Raw genomic sequence first — 20,882 nt, forward strand, 5'->3', positions numbered from 1 at the left:
ATGCCTGCATGGCATGGCCAAAAAATATATAAAATAAAATAAAATAGGGCTACTCTGGTGGTACAGTGGTTGAGAGTCCGCCTGCCGATGCAGGGGACAAGGGTTCGTGCCCCGGTCCGGGAAGATCCCCATGCCACGGAGCAGCTACTCCCGTGAGTCATGGCTGCTGAGCCTGCGCGTCCAGAGCCTGTGCTCCGCAACGGGGGAGGCCACAACAGTGAGAGGCCTGCGTACCGCAAAATATAAAAACTTTAAAAAATAAAGTAAAGGGCTTCCTTGGTGGCGCAGTGGTTGAGAGTCCGCCTGCCGATGCAGGGAACACGGGTTCGTGCCCCGGTCAGGGAAGATCCCACATGCCGCGGAGCGGCTGGGCCCGTGAGCCATGGCCGCTGAGCCTGCGCGTCCGGAGCCTGTGCTCCACAATGGGAGCGGCCACAACAGTGAGAGGCCCACGTACCGCAACAAAAATAAATAAATAAATAAATAAATAAATAAATAAAGTAAAAAGACAACCCATTAAAATGGGACAAAATGTCTGCAAATTATATATCTGATAAGGTACTTGTATCTATAACACTGAAGAACTCTTACACCTCAACAATTTAAAAATAAAAACAGAAATAAACAAATAGGACCTAATTAAACTTAAAAGCTTTTGCACAGCAAAAGAAATCATAAACAAGACGAAAGAAAACCCTTAGAATGGGAGAAAATATCTGCAAATGAAGCAACTGACAAAGGATTAATCTCCAAAACATACAAACAGCTCATGCAGCTCAACATCAAAAAAACAAACAACCCAATCCAAAAATGGGTGGAAGACCTAAACAGACATTTGTCCAAAGAAGACATACAGATGGCCAACAAACACATGAAACGATGCTCAACATCACTAATTATTAGAGAAATGCAAACCAAAACTACAATGAGGTATCACCACACACCCGTCAGAATGGCCATCATTTAAAAATCTACAAACAATAAATGCTGGAGAGGGTGTGGAGAAAAGGGAACCTTCTTGCACTGTTGGTGGGAATGTAAATGGATACAGCCACTATGGAGAACAATATGGAGGTTCCTTAAAAAACTAAAAATAGAACTACCATATGACCCAGCAATCCCAGTCCTGGACATATACCAGGAGAAAACCATAATTCAAAAAGACACATGCACCCCAATGTTCATTGCAGCACTATTTCCAAGAGCCAGGACATGGAAGCAACCTAAATGTCCATCAACAGAGGAATGGATAAAGTAGATGTGGTACATATATACAATGGAATATTACTCATCCATAAAAAGGAACGAAATTGGGTCATTTGTAGACATGTGGATGGACCTAGAAACTGTCACACATAGTGAAGTAAGTCAGAAAGAGAGAAACAAATATCGTATATTAACGCATATATGTGGAATCTAGAAAATGGCATAGATGATCTTATTTGCAAGGCAGAAATAGAGACACAGGTGTAGAGAACAAATGTATGGACACCAAGGGGGGAAAGGGGGGGTGGGATGAATGGGGAGATTGGGATTGACATTTACACACTATTGATACTCTGTATAAAATAGATAACTAATGAGAACCTACTATATAGCTCAGGGAACTCTACTCGATACTCCAATAAAAATTAATTTAAAAAAATAATAGCCAAATTCAAAAATGGGCAAAGCACTGAAATAGACATTTTTCCAAAGAGATACATAAATGGCCAACAAGAACATGAAAGATGCTCAACATCATTAGCCATCAGGGAAATGCAAATCAAAACCACAAGGAAAGACCACTTCACACCTACTAGGATGGCTAGAATCAAATGGACAGATAGAGCTGCCCTGGTGGCGCAGTGGTTGAGAGTCCGCCTGCCGATGCAGGGGACATGGGTTCGTGCCCCGGTCCGGGAAGATCCCACATGCCGCGGAGCGGCTGGGCCCGTAAGCCATGGCTGCTGAGCCTGCACGTCCGGAGCCTGTGCTCCGCAACGGGAGAGGCCACAACAGTGAGAGGCCCGCGTACCGCAAAAAAAAAAAAAAAAAAAAAGGACAGATAATTAGAAGTACTGTAAAGGATGTGAATAAATTGTACCCTTCATACACTGCTGATGAGAATATAAAATGGTGGAATTTTATGCATAAGTTTTCTTCTAAGAATTTTATAGTTTCAGCTCTTACATTAAGCCTTTGATCTGCCACACTTCCTCCAAAGGTTAAATATAAATTTATCATAGACCCAACAATTCTACCACTAGGTATATACCCAAGAGAAATTAAAACATATGTATACACAAAAACCTGTACACAAATGTCCACAGAAACATTATTCATAATAACCAAAAAGCGACGCAACCAAAATGTCCATCAACCAGCAAACAGATACATAAAATGTGGTATATCCACACTGAAATATCATTCAACCATTTAAAGGAGTGAAGTATTGATATATGATACATCATCAATGAACCTTGAAAACACTGTTAAGTGAAAGAAGCTAGACACAAAAGATGTGATCATACATATTGTATGAACTATACATATTGTATAATTCCATTAATATGAAATGTCCAGAATAGCAAATCTATAGGGATGGAAAGTAGATTGGAAATGTTTAGAGCTGGGGAGGTTGGGGAGGAAAGGTGGTGACTCCTAAAGCATACAGGATTTCTTTTCAAGGTCATAAAAGTGCTCAGAAACTGACTGTGCTGGCAGCTGGATAATCTTCCCCAGTAATTATTTGCATTCTACTCTTGTTCTGGTTCATACATCTACCTGATCAAATCACAACTTCTCCTGCCAACATTCACGTTTACAGTTACTTGACAGACACCAACCTCCCACTCCACATCTGTCCAAATTTATTTTTGGTTACACTCGTTTAAGGCTTCTCTCTTCCATCCATCTAGTCTCTTTACCACAACACACCTCTGAACCTCTCATGACACCATTCTACCAACCTGAAATTCCCTCCCCTATGACTTATTGCAAATATTTGAAGATCTACATCAAACCTCAGGACATTCAGGAAGCCCACCCAGGCTAAGCCCTTCCTTCTCACTCTCCCACATGCTGTGTGAAATGATCACATCCACCTTCCTTTTATGGCTCAGTATTTTGTATTTCTCATTTGTTTGTATTTCCATTTCACCCGAGACATATGTTCTCCTTCTCCTCAGGTAGCCTATTAGTACCTAACAAACAGGGTCCATGTATTGTTATTTAACAATTCAATTTTAAATCTCCTTTGATGCTCAATCCAGATCCATGCACACATAAGTACCCAAAGTGTTGGTCAAGCATTTCGTCCGTAACCATTTAAATATCCCTAATAAGTACAGAACTAGTCAATGAACAAAAAAATTCAGGCAAACAGACAACCAATCTGTCATTAATATTTTACCTGTTCCATTTTGATCAGGAAACAATCAATGAAGTCCCGAGGATTGTTAATGTCCAGAGATGCTTGGTGTTTTTATTTCTCTAAAACATAGCTTTTTACATAAGCAAAAATTTTAAGTACTTTGTTATGACTCCCTGGGAGATAGTCCATGAGAGCACGGAAATTATTGCAGACCTTAAAGATTTTAAAAATATATTTATTAAACTAAAAACACATATTGAAGACATATCTATCATATGCCAAGCCCTGGTTAAAAACAGAAGTGAATAAAATATGGTCTCATTCTTCAAGAGGAGCATTTTATAGTGTACATGTAAAATAATTCTTCATGCTGCTAGAGTATTTAAGGGAGAAAACTCTGACCAGATGATGAAAGTTGATAGCAATTTCCTATACTCATACATCAACCTTATGATATTAAAGCATATTTATATCAATTCTCTCATTTTTTAAATTAATTCTTCCTTACAACCTTGAAACACAGAATAAGATGAATTACCATGATTCACATTTTGTAGATGAGGGCAGAGGTTAAGGAATTTTGGTAACCTGATACTGAGCACAAACCCACTCCCTGCTATTCCTACTACTATCAAGCAGCCTCAGAAATAGAATCACTATATTATAACTCAGAGGGGTGCAAAAATGGCATGAAACCCACCTCGGCATTTTAGGGATAAAGCAGCTGTGCACCAGAGCAGGTAAATGACTTTTCTAATATCACGTGATTTTATTTAGGCAGAGTACAGGACATATCAGCTCAGCACAGGGCAAAACTGTGGTGTCTGTTTATGATTCATACACCATAGAACCAATCATTTTGTCATCCCAAGCCCAATTACACTGTCAGCTAGGATCCCAACTGAAGCAACAAACACCCCTGCCCTAGTCAGTGTTCCCTGGCAGCACCTCTGTTCATAAACATTGTCCCTCCTTGAAAGAGATATTCTCTTCCTTCCTAAATTAGGATATTTCTGCTAAGTAACGTGATGAAGAAATCACTACATATTTGAGGATAAGCCTTGTGGGTAATGGAAACCTTTCAGCAAGGACCTGGATGTCCATTGAGTGCTATGGCCATCCTTTTGGGCAGTCACCAAAGTAGTTTATGGAAACTGGGCTTTGGGGGGTAGTGGAAAAACCACTGGCCAGGGAGCCAACAAGGCCTGAATTCCAGCTTTATACTCAGGCATTTCTTTTCTTCGTAAAATAAAGGCTCAGCCACCTTTCCCAGATGTTCACTCTATGACAGTAAGGCAGGACTGCTGTGTTCAAACACTCACTTACAGCATAACATCAGCAAAACTGATGCAGGAGACAGTTCTAAAGGCCTATCCCTCTACAAAAATGTCAGAAAATCAAGCAGAAACTGTCAGAATCTACTTAAAAAATAGCAGCAAAGATCTGTGGCTTGCTTTTTCTTTTTCCTTTTTTTTTTTTTTTTTGCCCTTGTCCCACTTCCATCCTTGGCTTGGCAGTGGTCTTAACAAGGGCAGCTTGTGGTGTGGGAGCCTGGTTCCTGGTTCCAGAGGGACCAGAGCAGACCTCAGTCACGAAGACTGTGTTTCTGTGTTCTAACCTGTCTGGGGCCACCTGACAGACTGACACAGGCACTTGTTTTTGTTTCATCTAACCTAGAGTGGAAATGCAGCAGGGATGTCTCAAAAACATTGCAAGATTAATGAACAGCCCACAGCCACCTGGGGCAAAATATTACAGTTAAGGCATACAACAGAGCATCAAACTCCAGGAAGAAAAGCTGCAGAGGGAGTGCCTTTGGGAAATTAGGACATTCAAAAGCACCCCTGTATACTGAAAAATTTAGAAAGCTACACACATGCACAGAGCCAATCTGGAAGAGTTATTTCCTCCCTCCCTCCCTCCCTCCCCCCTTCCTCTCTTCCTTTCTCTCTCTCTCTCTCCCCATCTCTTTCTCTTCATCTTTTTTTTTCTTTTTGCCTCCTCACATTCAAAGATATCAATATCTGTAGACTCCAGATAGAGAACAAACTAGTGGTTATCAGAAGGGAGAGGAAAGGAGGGAGGGGCAGTATAGGGGTAGTGAGGGAAAAAGGGTTATTACGGGATTATATGAAATCATGTGTGTGAAACTTTTGAAAATTGTAAAGCAATACAGAATATAAAGACCCTTTCATTCAATTTAAAAGAATGAAACAAAAAGAAAAGCAAAAGAAAGATCTATCACTCCTTAAAAAAAGGACATCTCTCTCCAAACACTAGCTGGATGTAAGCTAAAGGAACAGAGATTCCAGTGACCACACAAGGCAAAAAAAAAAAAAAAAAAGACTTTGCAAAAATAGTTTAGAAAAGTCACTAAATAAACAAATAGCTACAGCTTGTGGAAGGCAAAAAAAAAAAAAGAAAAGAAACAAACAAACAAAAAACTACAGGGACTTCCCTGGCAGTCCAGTGGTTAAGACTCCACGCTTCTACTGCAGGGCGAAGGGGTCTGATCCCTGGTCAGGAAATTAAGAAACAAAAAAAAACTGGAGCAAGCAAAAAAAAAAAAACAAAGAGAGGGGAGAATCTGATTCCTAGAGTTACCACGTTGTAATATCCAAAATGTCCAGTTTTCAAACATTCACTTCATGGCTTGGTCCATATAGAATTTTGGACTTGTCAGAGAAAAGAGCATAAACGATTTCTCAGGAAGAGAGGATCCTGACCTCACCTGGATCCATGGGGAGCGCATAAATCCTGAGGTTTTCAATTAAAGTTTCCTAGCAAGTTAAGAAAATTCTGATCTGTATAATCAAAACGATTCTGGAAAATAATGGAGCAGATCACATTGCAGGGAGCACAGCCCAGGATGAAAGTGGGGTCACAGGGTGACCCTAAAGAATTGAAAAGATTTATAAAACACTATTAAGATATAAATATAAAACTCTGTTGTGGATAACAGATAATTTTAGAATCTCTGAAGCAATATCTACCTAGAAATTTCCCTATCAGCAAAAATTTAAGCATGCTTAAAATCAACACATCACTGTTCCCTGAAACATGAATTGACAAAATGGATTAAAGACCTAAATGTAAGGCCAGACACTATAAAACTCTTAGAGGAAAACAGGCAGAACACTCTATGACATAAATCACAGCAAGATCCTTTTTGACCCACCTCCTAGAGAAATGGAAATAAAAACAAAAATAAACAAATGGGACCTAATGAAACTTAAAAGCTTTTGCACAGCAAAGGAAACCATAAGACGAAAAGACAACCCTCAGAATGGGAGAAAATATTTGCAAATGAAGCAACTGACAAAGGATTAATCTCCAAAACATACAAGCAACTCATGCAGCTCAATATCAAAAAAAACAAACAACCCAATCCAAAAATGGGCAGAAGACCTAAACAGACATTTCTCTAAAGAAGATATACAGATTGGCAACAAACACATGAAAGAATGTTCAACATCGTTAATCATTAGAGAAATGCAAATCAAAACTACAATGAGATATCATCTCACACCGGTCAGAATGGCCATTATCAAAAAATCTACAAACAATAAATGCTGGAGAGGGTGTGGAGAAAAGGGAACCCTCTTACACTGTTGGTGGGAATGTAAACGGATACAGCCACTATGGAGAACAGTATGGAGGTTCCTTAAAAAGCTACAAATAGAACTACCATATGACCCAGCAATCCCACTACTGGGCATATACCCTGAGAAAACCAAAATTCAAAAAGAGTCATGTACCAAAATGTTCGTTGCAGCTCTATTTACAATAGCCCAGAGATGGAAACAACCTAAGTGTCCATCATCGGATGAATGGATAAAGAAGATGTGGCATATATATACAATGGAATATTACTCAGCCATAAAAAGAGATGAAATTGAGCTATTTGTAATGAGGTGGATAGACCTAGAGTCTGTCATACAGAGTGAAGTAAGTCAGAAGGAGAGAGACAAATACCATATGCTGACACATATATATGGAATTTAAGAAAAAAAAAATGTCACGAAAAACCTAGGGGTGAAACAGGAATAAAGACACAGACTTACTAGAGAGTGGACTTGGGGCTATGGGGAGGGGGAAGGGTAAACGGTGACAAAGCAATAAAGAGGCATGGACATATATACACTACCAAACGTGGGGTAGATGGCTGGTGGGAAGCAGCCGCATAGCACAGGGAGATCAGCTCGGTGCTTTGTGACCGCCTGGAGGGGTGGGATGGAGAGGGTGGGAGGGAGGGAGACGCAAGCGGGAAGAGGTGTGGGAATATATGTATATGTATAACTGATTCATTTTGTTGTGAAGCTGAAACTAACATACCATTGTGAAGCAATTATACTCCAATAAAGATGTTAAAAAAAAAAGAGAGATAAGAGACATGTCAATCAGTCACAAGGTACGGACTTCATTTGGAGTCAGATCAATTGCACTGAATAACAATTTTTGAGACAATCAAGGAAATGTAAATGCTAATTAGGTATTTGGTGATAACAAATAATTATTGTATATTTAGGTGTGATAATTGCATCAGGGTTATGTTGTTTTCCTAAATAAGTTGTTATTTTTTAATAACTATATATACATTGTGATGACGTAGAGGGGTGGGATAGGGAGGGTGGGAGGGAGGCTCACGAGGGAGGGGATATGGGGATATATGTATACATATAGCTGATTCACTTTGTTGTACAGCAGAAGCTAACACAACACTGTAGAGCAATTATACTCCAATAAAGATATCAAAATAAATAATATATATACAAATAAAAAAAAAAAGACCTAAATGTAAGGCCAGACACTATAAAACTCTTAGAGGAAAACAGGCAGAACACTCTATGACATAAATCACAGCAAGATCCTTTTTGACCCACCTCCTAGAGAAATGGAAATAAAAACAAAAATAAACAAATGGGACCTAATGAAACTTAAAAGCTTTTGCACAGCAAAGGAAACCATAAGACGAAAAGACAACCCTCAGAATGGGAGAAAATATTTGCAAATGAAGCAACTGACAAAGGATTAATCTCCAAAACATACAAGCAGCTCATGCAGCTCAATATCAAAAAAACAAACAACCCAATCCAAAAATGGGCAGAAGACCTAAACAGACATTTCTCTAAAGAAGATATACAGATTGGCAACAAACACATGAAAGAATGTTCAACATCGTTAATCATTAGAGAAATGCAAATCAAAACTACAATGAGATATCATCTCACACCGGTCAGAATGGCCATTATCAAAAAATCTACAAACAATAAATGCTGGAGAGGGTGTGGAGAAAAGGGAACCCTCTTGCACTGTTGGTGGGAATGTAAACGGATACAGCCACTATGGAGAACAGTATGGAGGTTCCTTAAAAAACTAAAAATAGAACTACCATACGACCCAGCAATCCCACTACTGGGCATATACCCTGAGAAAACCATCATTCAAAGAGAGTCATGTGGGGCTTCCCTGGTGGCGCAGCAGCTAAGAATCCGCCTGCCAATGCAGGGGACACGGGTTCGAGTCCTGGTCTAGGAAGATCCCACATGCCGTGGAGCAACTAAGCCCATGTGCTACAACTACTGAGCCTGTGCTCTAGAGCCCGTGAGCCACAACTACTGAGCCCATGTGTCACAACTACTGAGCCTGCACGCCTAGAGCCCGTGCTCCACAACAAGAGAAGCCACCGCACTCAGAAGCCCGCGCACCGCAACCAAGAGTAGCCCCCGCTCGCCGCAACTAGAGAAAGCCCACACGCAGCAACGAAGATCCAACGCAGCCAAAAATAAAAATAAAATAAAATTTTAAAAAAGTCATGTACCACAATGTTCACTGCAGCTCTATATACAATAACCAGGACATGGAAGCAACCTAAGTGTCCATCGACAGATGAATGGATAAAGAAGATGTGGCACATATATACAATGGAATATTACTTAGCCATAAAAAGAAACAAAATTGAGTTATTTGTAGTGAGGTGGATGGACCCAGAGTCTGTCATACAGAGTGAAGTAAGTCAGAAAGAGAAAAACAAATACCATATGCTAACACATATATATGGAATCTAAAAAAAAAGAAAAAGAAAAAGAATGGTCAGAAGAATCTAGGGACAAGACAGGAATAAAGATGCAGACCTACTAGAGAATGGACTTGAGGATACAGGGAGGGGGAAGGGTAAGCTGGGACAAAGTGAGAGAGTGACATGGACATATATACACTACCAAATGTGAAATAGATAGCTAGTGGGAAGCAGCCGCATAGCAAAGGGAGATCAGCTCCGTGGTTTGTGACCACCTAGAGGGGTGGGATAGGGAGGGTGGGAGGGAGGGAGACGCAAGAAGGAAGAGATATGGGAACATATGTGTATGTATAACTGATTCACTTTGTTATAAAGCAGAAACTAACACACCATTGTAAAGCAATTATACTCCAATAAAGATGTTAAAAAAAACCAAACATGAATTGACCATTCCATCCTAGTTTGTTTAATAATAGTTCTCCAAATACTCCATTTACATCACTGCCTTAAGTCAAGGTGCTGGTTATTTTGAAGAGCAAAAGAACAGAAAAAATTTTAAGGGTCAGTTTTTTAAGACAATAATTCAGGTTATCTATCAGTGCAAAATCACGTCTGTCTGGTAAACCTGTAGACAATTAAGCACTGACGTAGGAAGGAAGCAATAGTTAGGAACCTGGAAACGTTTTATATATAGTGAATAGCTGAAGGAACAACTTGTAGAATCAGGAAAGGAAAAGATTAAAGAGAGAAAGATTATGGAAAAAGTCAGGTGTTTGATGGTACAAAGAAAAAAAAGCAAAACTGTCCATGTTGTACGAGAAGAAAACTAACACAAATGAACATGAATTGTAAGATAGATTTGTTTGCCTAAAATAAAAATAGGTAAGAATTCTGCATTTCAAACAAATCACAGGGCAAACAAGAAAGATTAAATTGAGAAATGGAGTCCTTTTGTTTCTTTATTGCAGTATGGAGAGGAGGTGTGGGGAGGAACATCCTGCTCTAAGAAATAGTGTCCCTCATAACCAATCAGGCCTCACATTTAATTTATTTGGACCGAACACGCCCTCTTGTGGAATTCTGGGATATTGCTACATATAGCCATCAACGGAATATCATATGTTACAAATTTTTTAATTTGAATTTAGATGAAGTCCATCATTTTACAGACAAATAAATTAAAGCAGAGGAAAAGTAGTTTTCTTTTTTAGTGGTCAATATTTACATGAAATTGCTATAATCGGATGATCGATAAACTTTATATGCAAAAAAACCAAATCACATCATACATGTAATTAAGGGTGACTTGAATCAAAGTGTTGTGATGAAATGATAGGGAATTAAGTAATAGGAACCTATTTAGTTAAGTGCTCGTATGCCAGGCTCCTTTTCAGCCGAACCATGCCAAGGCACTAAGCTTGCAGAAAAACTTTTACTTTAGAAGGTAGGGGATAATTTGAGAAGGCCTTAAGATTTCTGTGTTTGTGACAGCTAAAATCTGATTTTTAATCTTTCCTTTCACTTGAGAGAGAGACTTACAAAGCAGGGTAATTTGGAATTCAGACAGAAAATAAGATCCATCTTAACAAGCACTTCATAGGTCAGTACAGCAGACAGTAAGGGATAAAATATTACCAAAGTACCAAAATTGGTAAAAAATTACCAATTACCATCCAACTGTTTTAAAATGTACTTGGGTTTTACTTCTATTCAGATGGTAAGGCCAACAGATCAAGAGATGATAAGATAGTTTATTACTCATACTTCCCAAGAGGAGGGGGCACCCTACACAAGGCCACATGGGGAAGCACCGAGGTCAGTCAGGAGGCAGAAGGAACAACGGGAGAGCATGGGCCAAAGCCTTTACTGGGGTTTTCATGGAAGAAATGAGCAAGGCTGGGTAGGTATGCTCAGTACGTTTAAGACTGGATAGTTTGGGTAATTTCAGAGGGCTCTAGGCCCCAGGGGTGGTCCCTAGTTGTCCTGTAACTGGCCCTGGGTTGATTTAGGGCAGGGAGAATATTGGCTTGGCGTGTGAGGGTTTCATAAAGGAGGTTTCCTGGGGGTATCGGCTTTGGATAGGCTGGTTCGAAAATCAAAGGAGTGCTCACACACAAGATGCGATGCTCTATCTCAGAATTAGCTAACCCTGGGAGAGGCAGTTGCTCCCTGGGTCTGCAAGGCCCCCAAAATGTCAAAGTATCATAAAGTAGAGAAAAGAGAAAACATGATTATTATATCAATAATGGGGGAGGGAAGTATAAAGAAAGCTGAAAACAGAAGAAACTAATAGGGAAGGCAGGGTAATGAGTTATTAGTAATAGTTGAAATCTGTTTAAATAGATCATTTTATAACCTGGTATTTGTGTAATGTTCAGGATTAAGCCACAGCATCTATTTCTTAAAATATATAAAACAACACCAAATAGGGAGCAACATTAAGTAACTGAAGCTGCTAATTTTAAAACAGTTATTTATAAGGAAATCACAATTGATGAGGTCTGCACTAAGGGATGCCTAAGCAATTAAAATCATAGACAATTATCATTACTGGCCAGAACAGTAGGCAATGGGTCTCAGAAGAAACCCTCAGACATGTGCCTGAGGCGACCATACAAATATAGGCCAATTAAGTGGAAGCACATGTCATTTGTTTCACGCTCCATAAGGGTGTGATGAGGTCATTCCCACCATGTCCACTTGATGAAATGTTCTGGAATATATAACCCACATTTACACTATGGGAAAAAACATTATTCTCTAATGCCAGAAAAAAACGAGACTCAAAACCTTCCACCTTCATGACCTAATGATTTGAAAACAAAAAGTTCAGGACAGGATAGAATTAAATGACCTTCAATCCACACTATATGCACCATAGTGAGTGTACACACACAACAAGCACAGATACACAAAAGCCCTCTAGGCTCTCTCCTCTCTCCCCGCTCCACAGGAGGGCTGACAACCATGACCCATATGAAAGATGTGGCTGTCCCTGAAATGTTTCCTAGGATGTCACTGGAGAAGACAGCAGTCTGTTAAGGTGAGAGTGACAGAGCATAGCATCACCCACCACTGGTTTTTCTCAACTCCTCCACAAGGCAGTGCGTTTCCTCTTGAACTCGGTCCTCAATGCTCTTCTTCCCCACCCAGAATTCCACAGTGTCATGAGGGAGATGCGCCAGATCTCCTTCTATCTCTTTCCATTGCTAAAGAGGATTCCTACCAGGAGGAGGAAACAGAAACTAGGAGGGAGGCCCTAGGGAAGGAGGAGTGAGCTGACACTTGGCAGCCTGGCAGATGGACCCAGCTCTGCTGGGGGGCTCTTCAAATTCCTCTTTTCCATCCTTCCCACCCTCACTACCAACGCGGAAGATGCGCACATGCACACCTACCATGTCCTTTATTAACTCTTTGAGACACAGGGAGACTGCCTCTTCCAGAAAACTCTTCTCACAGATCAATCAGGGCTTCTTTCACTGCTTTATAACCATGCAACACTATGGTGGGCTTCAAGCCAAAATACCCAGTGAACACAGGGCCATACACTTTTTTGAGAGCTGGAAAATGTATATTAGCAAAAGAAGTCACAATTTGCTCTATTTTGCTCATGATTAAGATTGTTATCAACATCATGTTGTTGATGTTTTATTCTGCCACACATAACTTCAAAGATTTCTGGATCTTATATATGTATGATGATAATTCAACATCCATTCATGATTAAAAAAAACCTCTCACCAAAGTGGCTGTAGAGGGAACATATCTCAACATAATAAAGCAGAAGACCTAAACAGACATTTCTCCAAAGACAACATACAGATGGCCAACAGGCATATAAAAAGCTGCTCAACATCACTACCTATTAGACAAATGCAAATCAAAACCACGATGAGGTACCACTTCACACCACTCAGAACGGTTATCAACAAAAGTCTACAAATAATAAATGCTGAAGAGGGTGTGCAGAAAAGGGAACCCTCCTACACTGGCTGCAGGAATGTAAATTGGTGCAGTCACTATGGAGAACAGTAGCGACTCCTTTAAAAACTAAAAACAGAGTTACTATATGATCCAGCAATTCCATTCCTGGGTATTTACCCAGAAAAAAACAAAAACTCTAATTCGAAAAGATAATACACCCCAATGTTCACAGCAGCACCATTTACAATAGCCAAATCATGGAAGCAACCCAAGTGCCCATCAACAGACAACTGGCTTAAAAAGATGTGGTGTATTTATACAATGGAATATTACTCAGCCATTAAAAAAAGACCAATAAAAAAATAAATATATATTTTTAAAAAGTGAAATGTTGCCATTTGTAGCAACCTGGATGGGCCTAGAGGATAATATGCTTAGTGAAATAAGTCAGATAAAGAAAAATACTACATCATATCACTTATATGTCAACTCTAAAAAATAATACAGGGCCTCCCTGGTGGCGCAGTGGTTGAGAGCCTGCCTGCCGATGCAGGGGACATGGGTTCGTGCCCCGATCCAGGAAGATCCCACATGCCGCGGAGCGGCTGGGCCCGTGAGCCATGGCCGCTGAGCCTGCGCGTCCCGAGCCTGTGCTCCGCAACGGGAGAGGCCACAACAGTGTGAGGCCCGCATACCACCAATAATAATAATAATAATAATAATGAATTTATATACAAAAGAGCAAAAGACTCACAGACATAGAAAACAACTGTATGGTTATTAAGGTGGGGGGAACAAATTAGGGGTATGGGATTAACAGATACAAACTAATATACATAAACTAGATAAGCAACAAGGATTTACTGTACAGCACGGGGAATTATACTCACTTTCTTGTACTAGGTCACCAGGAAGGAAGATGGCGGCACCCAAATCGCGGTATACTTCCCGAGGTGGTGGTTTGGTACCACAGGCGGGTCAAGAGTCTTCCCCTGGTACTGCGTGAGGCCAACTCGGGCGCTCGGGGGTTGCTGGAGGTGCCGAAGGCTCCGGGTCTGTTCAAGGAGTTCTTCCCAGAGAGGGGCACAAAGACAGAGCTCTTGGACGGTGGTATGGCGGGCAACTTTCCCCAGACCATCTACTGCACCTTCGACCCCATGACTCGCTTCCTTTGGGGCATCTGCAGGCACTGTTGGGCCTGTTTCACTTCCACCGATAGGGCCACAAAGCGAGCGCGTCGGTGGGAGGTGCGAGCGCGTAAGTGGGAGGTGCCACCGCGCGCCTGGGAGACGGGAGCGGCGGTACCTGCGCGCACAAGGCCCTGGACGCAAAGCACGTGCAAAACAGCGTGCGCGCCCTGCGCCGGGCGCTCTAGGCGGCTGATCAGCAGCAGCTGCTCACTAACTGGCTGACACGGGACAGCTGCGCGGTGCTGGACAGCTCGGCGTGGTATCAGAAGCAGCACCTGGTGGACTTCTTAGCGGCAGCGGGCGGCCACTTCCGCGCGGCCACGCTGCTGAACCAGCCCAGCGTGCACACTCGGCTGAAGACCCAGGTGGCGTGAGTTTGGCCGAGTTTTTATACCAGGTGAACCCTGGAACAAGCGTCCTGGGTAATACATGCTGCAAAGCAAACGCCGTTTCAGACGGTCCTAGAGGGTATCGGATGATAACGGAAGGCGGAGTCAGTATAAATCACAAGCAAGTAACGGATCCTGAGAGTGTTTTAGTTGTTGGACAACATATTCTCAAGAATGGACTTTCGTTACTTAAAATAGGAAAAAGGAATTTCTACATTATAAAATGGCTTCAGCTATGATGAAAAATCCTTCTGGTGGTTCAAATTTATCCATCATTCATTCTCAAGACATACGAACGTATAATCTTCGTTTATGCAAATCAAACAACAGAGAATGGAGTATACTCCAGGCCTCACAGCGTGAGTGATTTCATTATTTATATAAGTTGGTTCTGTTTGTGTAATAGTGGGATATTTCATTTCCTGGTCCTTAAACATTAAGGGCTACCACAGAAAAGCATGATTTCCGGGGTTAATCTCTTTTCATAATTATTCTCCATGAAAAACTAAGTGCTATCTTTCCTATCCTGTCCTTGTTCTTTTGAAGACAAGGAAGAACAATGAAAAAGAGGTAGTATAAGAAATTGTAAGGGGGGGACTTCCCTGGCAGTCCAGTGGTTAAGGCTCCGTGGTTACCCTGCAGGGGACACGGGTTCCATCCCTCGTTGGGGAACTAAGATCCCACATGCCAAGCAGCGTGGCCAAAAAAGAAAAAAAGAAATTGTGGGTACTTTTATATCAGGTGAATATCTCACTGGATTTTTTTGTTGTTAAGGAAGCTAGTACAGTTCTCCTTTAAAAAGGAGAAAAGTTAGAGGAAGCCATATTTGACATTAGAAATTAACGGTAGAAAGTTTCCTTTGGAAAAAAAAAAAAGAACAAAAATCAGTACTTGACTTTTCAGGAAGTTTCTAATTCAGTTTTCCAGTCCCTTGCCTGTGTTCCAGAGAATTAAATTTACTCACAGCCTTGTTTATTTGTTTTTTTTTACTTAGTAAAAAAGGTATCAATGTTTTATAAATTTATAGGCTTTTAGTTTTTAAAGTTTCAAATTCTGCCCCCAGGCAGATTGCAACTTGAGATGAACTGAAAAGTTAAGTAACCAACAAGATAAAATAGAGGATAATCATATAAGTATATCAAAAGATAAAAGGGATAAAGAAATTTCAGGTCAAATTTAAAGTATTTGGAATCAAGACTTAGTTAAATTAAGCTCTACATTCACTAGGCAATTTGATCCTCCAGAAATGTTTCTAAAACCTGAAAAATCAAGGTGATAGCACCCCTGTTTCCCCTGAGGATCAAGTGAAACACGAACACAAAATGGTTTACAATCAGATTTGTTCTAGAAAATCTTACAGGCAGCAAAGCATGGCTTTAGAGTTCAAATTCTAGCCATTTACTACCTGGGGATTACTTGGAGCAAGTCACTATCTTCATATGCAAAAATGGAGATGTAATAATGCTCGAGTCAATTAGGAAAAATCTAATAGGGAAAAAAAGCCATAAAACTTTCGTACAGTGTAAGCTGTATTGCTATGTTCCAAAGTAGATTTAAATGTTAGAAAGCCATAGTTTATCCAAACCTTCGTCTGGGAGTAAAGTTAGGAAGAATTCATTTATTGACAAACTTTAATGTCACTTCATAGCAGCAATTTTATTTACACAGTAACAATGAACATACAGGTATCCATTATAAATGTCAGAGATCATCGCTACATTTCAAAACTTCACTCAGTTTGAGGGCCAACAAAAGAAGTTTTTCTCTTTCCATACCTATCTTGCCTCTGTTTTTCTTTGTACAAGGTGTGTAGTACTAGCAAGCGCGTTACTGTAGCAGGTCACATTTTCAATTTGAAATTTGATGTGCTGGGGAAAGGTGCATGACAAGGTGTTTTCCCCCTTACAAATTCAAAAAGCTAGAATAGAATGGTCATCATCTGACCTACCTGAAATAAGTAAGTCACGGATTGCTATGATTTCAAAATTGATGTCTAATGATGGCAGAGTAATTTTAAAGTGTGCTAACAAACATCTTGGAAGCCTGTATTCTACGAAGATGGTACTACTAACAGATTCAAAGGAGTACCGTATCATATCAGACCGAAACTGGTTCTTTATGTTTGAGATGAGTTGCTGAGCCTATTGTTTCTTAGTAAATGGGTACCGTTAGCTAAAGGTAATGGACATATCCATATTGTTCCTGCCAGTAGTCCTTCATAAATGTCATGACTTTAAAAATTTTAGTATCTACAATATATAATTGATCTTCAAATTTATAATGTTATTCATATCAAGAACCACCTGGAGAATTTTAGTAAAATGTTTATGTTCTAAACCTCACTCCCAACACCCTGAAAGCCTTTAGGAGTATGTGTGTGTGTCCAGATGTTTTTCTTTAAATAACACATTATTTTCATTTAAAAAATATCTTGTGATAACATATAACGGAATATAATCTGCAAAAACAAACAAACTGAATCACTATGCTGTACACCTGAAACTAACGCAATATTGTAAATCAACTATACTTCAATAAAAATGTTTTGAAAGACTAAATATGATGGTGATTATTATATCACTTCTGATGTGCCGGGCCATGGCCTGGGTACTTGGTACTCAGATTATTACTAATCATCATATCAAAACTTTGAGCTAGATTTATTTACCCTGTTTTATAGATAAAGAGATTAAGGTTCAAAGGCTTTCCTGTTTATTTCCAGTGTCTCACAGTTAATAAATAGAAGACCCCAATTTTTTTTATTGAAGTATAGTTGATTTACTTCAACTATAATGGTGTGCCAATCTCTGCTGTACAGCACAGTGACTCAGTTTTACACATATATACTTTTTTTAAATATTCTTTTCCATTATGGTTTATCCCAGGAGATTGGATATAGTTCCCTGTGCTATATGGTAGGACCTTGTTATATATCCATTCTAAATGTAATAGTTTGCATCTACCAACCCCAAACTGCCAGTCCATCCCTCTCCCTCCCCCCAGCTCCCCCTTGGCAACCACAAGGCTGATCTCTGTGCCTGTGAGTCTGTTTCCGTTTTCTAGATCGGTTCATTTGTGCCATTTTAGATTCCACAAATAAGTGATAACATATGGTGTTTGTCTTTCTCTTTCTGACTTACTTCAGAATGATAATCTCTAGTTGCATCCATGTTGCTGCAGATGGCATTATTCTGTTCTTTTTTATGGCTGAGTAGTATTCCATTGTATATATGTACCACATCTTTATCCATTCATCTGTTGATGGACATTTAGGTTGTTTCCATGTTTTGGCTATTGTGAATAGTGCTGCTGTGAACATAGGGGTGCATGTATCTTTTTGAACTATAGTTTTGTCTGGGTATATGCCCAGGAATGGGATTGCTGGATCATATGGTAATTCTATTTTTAGTTTTCTGAGGAACCTCCATACTGTTTTCCTTAGTAGCTGCACCAACTTACATTCCTACCAACAGTGTAGGAGGGTTCTCTCTTCTCCACACCCTCTCCAGCATTTGTTATTTGTAGACTTTTTAATGATGGCCGTTCTGACCGATGTGAGGTGGTACCTCATTGTAGTTTTTATTTGCACTTCTCTAATAATTGGTGATGTTAAGCATCTTTTCATGTGCCTACTGGCCATCTGTGTGTCTTTGGAGAATGTTTATTAAGGAGAAGACCCAAATTTCAACACAGCTTAGTTGACCTCTGATGCCTAAGAAACTTATCAGTCCCCAATGCCTACCTTGGAACCAATATCCAGTTGACTGCTTCAGAATCACCTGTAAAGCTCATCCCATGGGAATTCTGACTCAGTAGTGATAAATACTAGAAATCTATATTTTTTAAAACCACCCTAGATGATTCAAATGCCCAGCCCAGTTTAAGATCCGCTAGTATTACTAACAGAAAGAGAGCAAGCATCACAAAGGCAGTGCCAGGACATGCAGCAGCTCATGGAAGAACAGTTTCTTCCATCCTGCATCATTCTTGGCCACAGACGGCAGCTTTGTGCAGAATCCGAAAGGATTTTATTACTACCCAGCTGGCTCTGACTCATTACTTTTTTCTTTCATTCACTCATACTTGTCCTGCTCCCAGGCTATTTCCTTAACATCAGGCATAATTTGCTTCTTCACAGAAGTTCTATTTTCATAGCTATTCTGAACAAAACACAGTTTATATAATAGATGACTTCTTGAATGAAATCTCTAATCACAAAACATTTCCCTTACCACTTACCTTCAGCCAAAAATCATAGCAAATGGTGGTGAAACAAAGGGAAGAAACACTTCAGTCTTTTGTCACGTTATTATTTTGATTCAACCATACAAAGACCTAAATGTTTCTCTACTCACAAAATGCATTCCACTATTATTGACAATGACAGACCAAAAGTAATACTCCAAGGGAGTGTTTGCCTTAAATAATATCTTTTAATAATTTTATTTTAATATATTGTAATGTATTTTAATATATTTTAATGAAGATATTTTATTTAAAATTAGATGTTCATGGGCTTCCCTGGTGGCGCAGTGGTTGAGAGTCTGCCTGCCAATGTAGGGGACACGGGTTTGTGCCCCGGTCTGGGACACATGAGCCGTGGAGCGGCTGGGCCCGTGAGCCACGGCCGCTGAGCCTGTGCATCCGGAGCCTGTGCTCTGCAACGGGAGAGACCACAACAGTGAGAGGCCCGCGTACCGCAAAAAAAAAAAAAAAAAGTAGATGTTCATTTACTTTCCCTTTGCAAGCCACTGGAGGAACATAAAACCTACTTACATTGGTTAAGGATTTGCCGATGTCCTTAACATCTAACTGTAGGATATTTCCAAGAATTGGGAGAGGAGTGGGGCCAGTCGGGAGCTGCCCTTTCCCAGAGCTCTGTTTCCAGAGTGAGAGGAGAAGCAGACAGGAGAGAGAGACAGAGCACCAGGACCACAGCCGGATCCACTGGAACCTTCTCTTCTTACTCAGACAGCTGTGAACCTGAAATCTAAAGCTTTTATAACAGTCCCTGCTAATTCAGCTTGTGTCTCTGACTCATAAATTGAACAATCAGCTAGGTCTACTTTAATTTCTCTTTTGAAGGAACTTTAGCCTTGTGATAATTAAAATATGGTGTTCTTTGCTCTTGCCCTTTTTTTCAATGCCCCACCTGGGCATTCCAGTTTAAGAGGTCTGGGGTGGAGCCCAGGTACTGGTAATTTTTTTTAATCACTCCAGGTGGTTGACAACCAGTGAAGTAAATGATATGGTCAAAAAGTTGCTCAACATTCTGGATTCTCAGATTAGTAACCAGTTAAGAATTTATGACTTTGAGGGCAGTCCTTGTATGTTAAAAAAAAAAAAGTATATCCTTTAATGCTTTATCAAACACTAATATACTTTGTCCTTGAAAATGAAAGCCTTTTGAGATATTTTAGAGTACTATACTAACATTATAGCTTCCCAAACATAAACCAGCTAACATAACTCATACATTTTGAAGGTCCAAACATGTATCAAGGAAATAGCTAAGTAAATTTACACACATTTTACCATTAAACTCTCCCCCTCCCCTCAGAAAAAAACACTAGAAGAAGAAATTTTTAATTTTTATTTTTCAGATGGGGAAAGGGAAATTCAGAGAACAGGAGGTCCGGCCAGTGTCACACAGCTAATAAATGACAAAACTGGGATTTGAAATAATATCCTCTAATGACCATTGTGGTACACTGTGGCTTACACCACAGCTGCCTCAAGAACAATTTTAGGAAAACAAAACCAAACCCCCAAAACATTAGTTTCTCTGAACATACACCCCGTGAATGTCTACAGAATAACAAGTTTCACACTAAATAGATGTTCGTTACTTGACTGCAAGGATAAAAGGGTCCTGGGTTCTCAAGACGTAAAAGATAGGAATTCTCCCCTTCCATCACTGCAGAGGTGAAACTGGCTCAGGTAACTAAGGGAAGGGCTAATCTCAGGGGGCAGAGCTTGAGAAACCATGACTTCCCCCACCTCCC

The 20,882-nt window shown here is 40.1% G+C and overlaps 1 protein-coding gene across 1 annotated transcript in view; it reads right to left on the reverse strand.

Moving 5' to 3' along the window:
* The window catches only part of CYP2C18 (cytochrome P450 family 2 subfamily C member 18), a gene marked incomplete at both ends in the record, with an annotated part of 62,124 nt that overhangs the window by 27,805 nt on the left and 13,437 nt on the right, over positions 1–20,882 (reverse strand). Inside the window, 11 exon segments of the mRNA XM_082854420.1 lie at positions 3,395–3,466; positions 3,470–3,568; positions 6,087–6,122; positions 6,125–6,249; positions 12,448–12,522; positions 12,525–12,567; positions 12,571–12,596; positions 12,770–12,827; positions 12,831–12,934; positions 19,650–19,791; positions 19,793–19,839. Coding sequence (XP_082710546.1) covers positions 3,395–3,466; positions 3,470–3,568; positions 6,087–6,122; positions 6,125–6,249; positions 12,448–12,522; positions 12,525–12,567; positions 12,571–12,596; positions 12,770–12,827; positions 12,831–12,934; positions 19,650–19,791; positions 19,793–19,839 — 827 coding nt within the window.

This window comes from Leucopleurus acutus (assembly GCF_964270905.1).
Source record: "Leucopleurus acutus genome assembly, chromosome: 14".
NCBI classification, from domain to species: domain Eukaryota; kingdom Metazoa; phylum Chordata; class Mammalia; order Artiodactyla; family Delphinidae; genus Leucopleurus; species Leucopleurus acutus.